The sequence below is a fragment of the Phytophthora parasitica genome (assembly GCF_000247585.1).
Source record: "Phytophthora parasitica INRA-310 unplaced genomic scaffold supercont2.14, whole genome shotgun sequence".
NCBI classification, from domain to species: domain Eukaryota; phylum Oomycota; class Peronosporomycetes; order Peronosporales; family Peronosporaceae; genus Phytophthora; species Phytophthora nicotianae.
The window spans coordinates 547462-550694 of record NW_008649000.1 but is presented as its reverse complement, the minus strand read 5'-3'; the positions used below and the strand labels follow the sequence as shown (position 1 = coordinate 550694).

Below are 3233 nucleotides of genomic sequence, written 5' to 3'. Positions count from 1 at the left end.
AGAATTCTCACCCCCTTGAAGGATGGCGATCTCGACCGATTACTTCCTTCTGTTCGAAGCTCCGCCCGCCGCCTGAACAATGCGATCACGTCAGTCCGTCAAGCAGCTGAATGGGGAATGGGGAGCATTGAGAAGGTATATCATCGCCTTCTTCTTCCCCTGCCGTACGACCCTGAAAGACGCAGATTGCAGTTATCGAACATGTTTCGATTGGCAAACTATCGAGTTCGCACTACTGGGATCAGCCAAATTCGAACAATCTTCTCTCAGCTGGATTAGCATTATAAGCTGCTACATTGCTGTGTTGAAAGAGTTAAGTTGAACAAAGTGGAAAAATGTACCATGTTGCTTAACTAACCAAATCAAAGCAGTTATTCTCTCGTCGCGGGTTTCCATCTTGCTGTGCCGAAGAATTCGAGTGAATTGCTGTGTCTGTAACACGGCTCGTTGTGAACGCTTCAGATGTCTACAGCAGGAATTTTTCCGTTCTGTATAGCAGATAACATCATCAGCATCTCTCGCATGTGCGCTCGAGACTCCTCCCGATCCACACGGCGTCGTTCTTCAGCCGCCTCTCGCTCTTCACGCCGCTCCTCGCGGCGACGTTCTTCGGCCGCTTCTCGCTCTTCCCGGCGCTCTTCGCGGCGCCGTTCCTCGCGTGCATCGCGCTCAGCGGCTCGTTTCGACTCTGCAGCTTCCATCCGGGCACGGTCCTCCCTGTCAGCGTCTGCACGCAACACCATAATCGTCTTTACCAACTCATTTCCACTATCGGCGGAACTCTGCGCGGCGCGGTCTAATTTCCGTTTCAGATCTGAGGCGGCCTTCTCAGCTTTGATCCGCTTTTGCTTCGAATAACTCGCTTCCTCAAACTCCTCGTACGTGCGGCTGTTGGATGCGTTTCGCATCGCCGCTAAGTTCACACCGCCTAAGCGATCCGAGCTCTCAGCAAGGTCTGGATATTGTAGCTTCTCGCGAACTTCGGCTGACATACGGGCTTGCGGCCTCGCTGACTCACTCGTCTTAGCAGGTTTCCGTGACTTGAATGAGCGTTTTGGGGTCGGAACAGATGCGACTAGGGACGCCTTATTACGACGGCTGCGTCTGAGTGTCACTTCGCCACTCTCCGCGACACCGGTGCTGGCTGAAAACGAAGGTGTGGCAGCCACCGCACTGGCTGCTTCGGCCAACTCCAACTCTAACCCCGTCAAATCTGCACTGCACGGAATATCACTACCAGATCTCATGAATGGAGGAACCGCACCACTTGATTCGTAGCCGTCAACCTGTCCAGTTTGGACGGAGTCTTCTCTGTTTCTGCGGCATCTCCGGCTTCTTCAACCAGGAGAGAATCAGCGCTACCCACGTACTCGTTAACCGGAAGGTCCACCAGGTTGAAGTCCTCGTTCTCGATGTCGGACTCATCGCTCTCACCTCGGAGTTGACTCGTATGGTTGCCATCTTCACACCGATCGACAGCGCCACCATCGCCTTCCCCAATCTCGTCTTCATTGTCACTGGCAAGAAAAACGGAGCTGGCCTCGTCGATAAGCTTCTTGACGTCTTTGGCCAGGCGGACATGACCAGGGATGTTAGCGTTACCCGAAGGCTTCTTCATTCCGTACAGCGCCTTGAATTTACGGCGAAGACTCTCAATGTCTCGTTCAGGCCAATGATTCGACCGTGTTGCGTTGTAGCGTGCGGTTACCTAGTCCCAGTGATCTTTGCCTTGCGGTAGAATGCGCTGGACTATATCCAGCATGTGGTTCATCTCAGCAACCGAGTAGTTAGAAGATCCTGTGGGCTTGCCCATCGCAGTCTACAAGTAAAGGTTAGTACCACAACTGGGAACATTAGAAACCATGAGAACACGAACATCTGAAGCGCAGCAGTGGGCGGTAGCGAGTATAACAGGAAATGAGCCACATCAACAGCGAAGATCCACAAATTCAAGTTGAATTTAGAACTACCTGGTAGCGCTGATGCGGCCTACGCAGCCGCATTGGCGGCCCACCCACAATTGTACGGTACCGCGAACATTTGAAATTGGAAGAGCACCGTGCTCCGTCGAAACAGAAGAAACTGGGAGGGAAGCTGGGCGGTCCCGCGGTCTGAAATCGAGCACAGCTACGGATCCTCTTGGTCCTGGATGGATGCGTGAATGCACTTCCGGTACTTGCAGCGGCACACAAACCATACATCGGTTCCGTAATTCACGGTGACCTCCGATCCTGCGCCAATATCCCCCGTAGTCACGACAACCACTGTGTGCCGAGATCCGTTAGCGAACTCAAAAAATTCCGCGTTTGCGTCGCACGCGTGGTTCGCAAAACGCATGCGACCACCGAGCTGGTGAGCATCGATGCCGACTCTCTGTGAACGTGCACCTTCGGTTGCCGTGCGGAGCGTAAGCATGTATCCTTGGTTCCTTGGTCGTTTAGCTCGATCCGTTTCCATGTAGCGAAGACGCCCTAAGTACTCACCAAGCACTTCCCCTCTCTTGAGATCTGCCGTTGCAACCACTGCGTATTTCCCCGATTCTAAATCTTGCTTGACTGCAACTTTGGCAGACTCGCGTGGGCGATTCGCGCAAAGTTCCTCCCAGACACAGCATTTGTCCGTGCAAAACACATTCATCTGCGCATTGCGGCATGTGTCGATTCGGCAAGGATCCGAGCATCCACAGTCGCCGTAGTGAAAGACGAATGGCAACCTTATCGAGGCTGGATTGTAATAGTCGTGTAAGTACACGACACGTGCAGGCCATGAAGGTGACACGAACTCGTTTTCACCGCTTGAAGAGTCTCGGCTGACCCGGGGCGAGACCGTCCCGGCGAACTTGCTCATGGGACTGGTGCTAATGGTAGCCGTAGCACTCGGTGAGGTCTCGATACTCTCGCGAACCTTAGGCGCCGCTCGCTTGACTCTAACTTCGTGAAGCACGTAATTGGGGCGGTACGGTGGGGGTAAGGGGCTCTTAGACAACGAGGAGTGCCCAATGGCAAGACGTTGGCGCTTCCGTTCTGTGTCACCGACGGCATCTTGAAGTGAAGAAGCGATATTTCTCTTCGTCAGAGAGGTAGAGTCGGAAGCGACCTCGATAGGCCTGGGGTTAGACGGTCCCTGTAGACGCACAGAGATGTCAACCATTGGGACCAAGGATGGCGCCGATAGCGCCACTCGGTTCTGCGTTGGCGATGTAGATGATACTGTTATGTCGATCCCAGCCTCTC

The 3233-nt window shown here is 53.7% G+C and overlaps 2 protein-coding genes across 2 annotated transcripts; both read right to left on the bottom strand.

The window, feature by feature from the left end:
* Positions 1 to 458: 458 nt before the first annotated feature.
* On the bottom strand, positions 459 to 1904 carry PPTG_08531 (hypothetical protein; the record flags this gene model as incomplete). The annotated part of the gene is made up of 3 exons (XM_008902648.1): positions 1877 to 1904; positions 1260 to 1819; positions 459 to 1218 (listed from the first exon to the last, which is right to left on the bottom strand). The coding sequence occupies exons 2-3, from the start codon at positions 1616 to 1618 to the stop codon at positions 459 to 461; spliced, it is 1119 nt and encodes a 372-aa protein (XP_008900896.1). The 5' UTR covers positions 1619 to 1819; positions 1877 to 1904.
* A 223-nt stretch (positions 1905 to 2127) lies between these two features.
* PPTG_08530 (hypothetical protein) lies at positions 2128 to 3150 on the bottom strand (the record flags this gene model as incomplete). Its single annotated transcript, XM_008902647.1, has 1 exon — positions 2128 to 3150. One exon carries the CDS (start codon positions 3148 to 3150, stop codon positions 2128 to 2130), a length of 1023 nt encoding a protein of 340 aa, XP_008900895.1.
* Between the last annotated feature and the right edge of the window lie 83 nt (positions 3151 to 3233).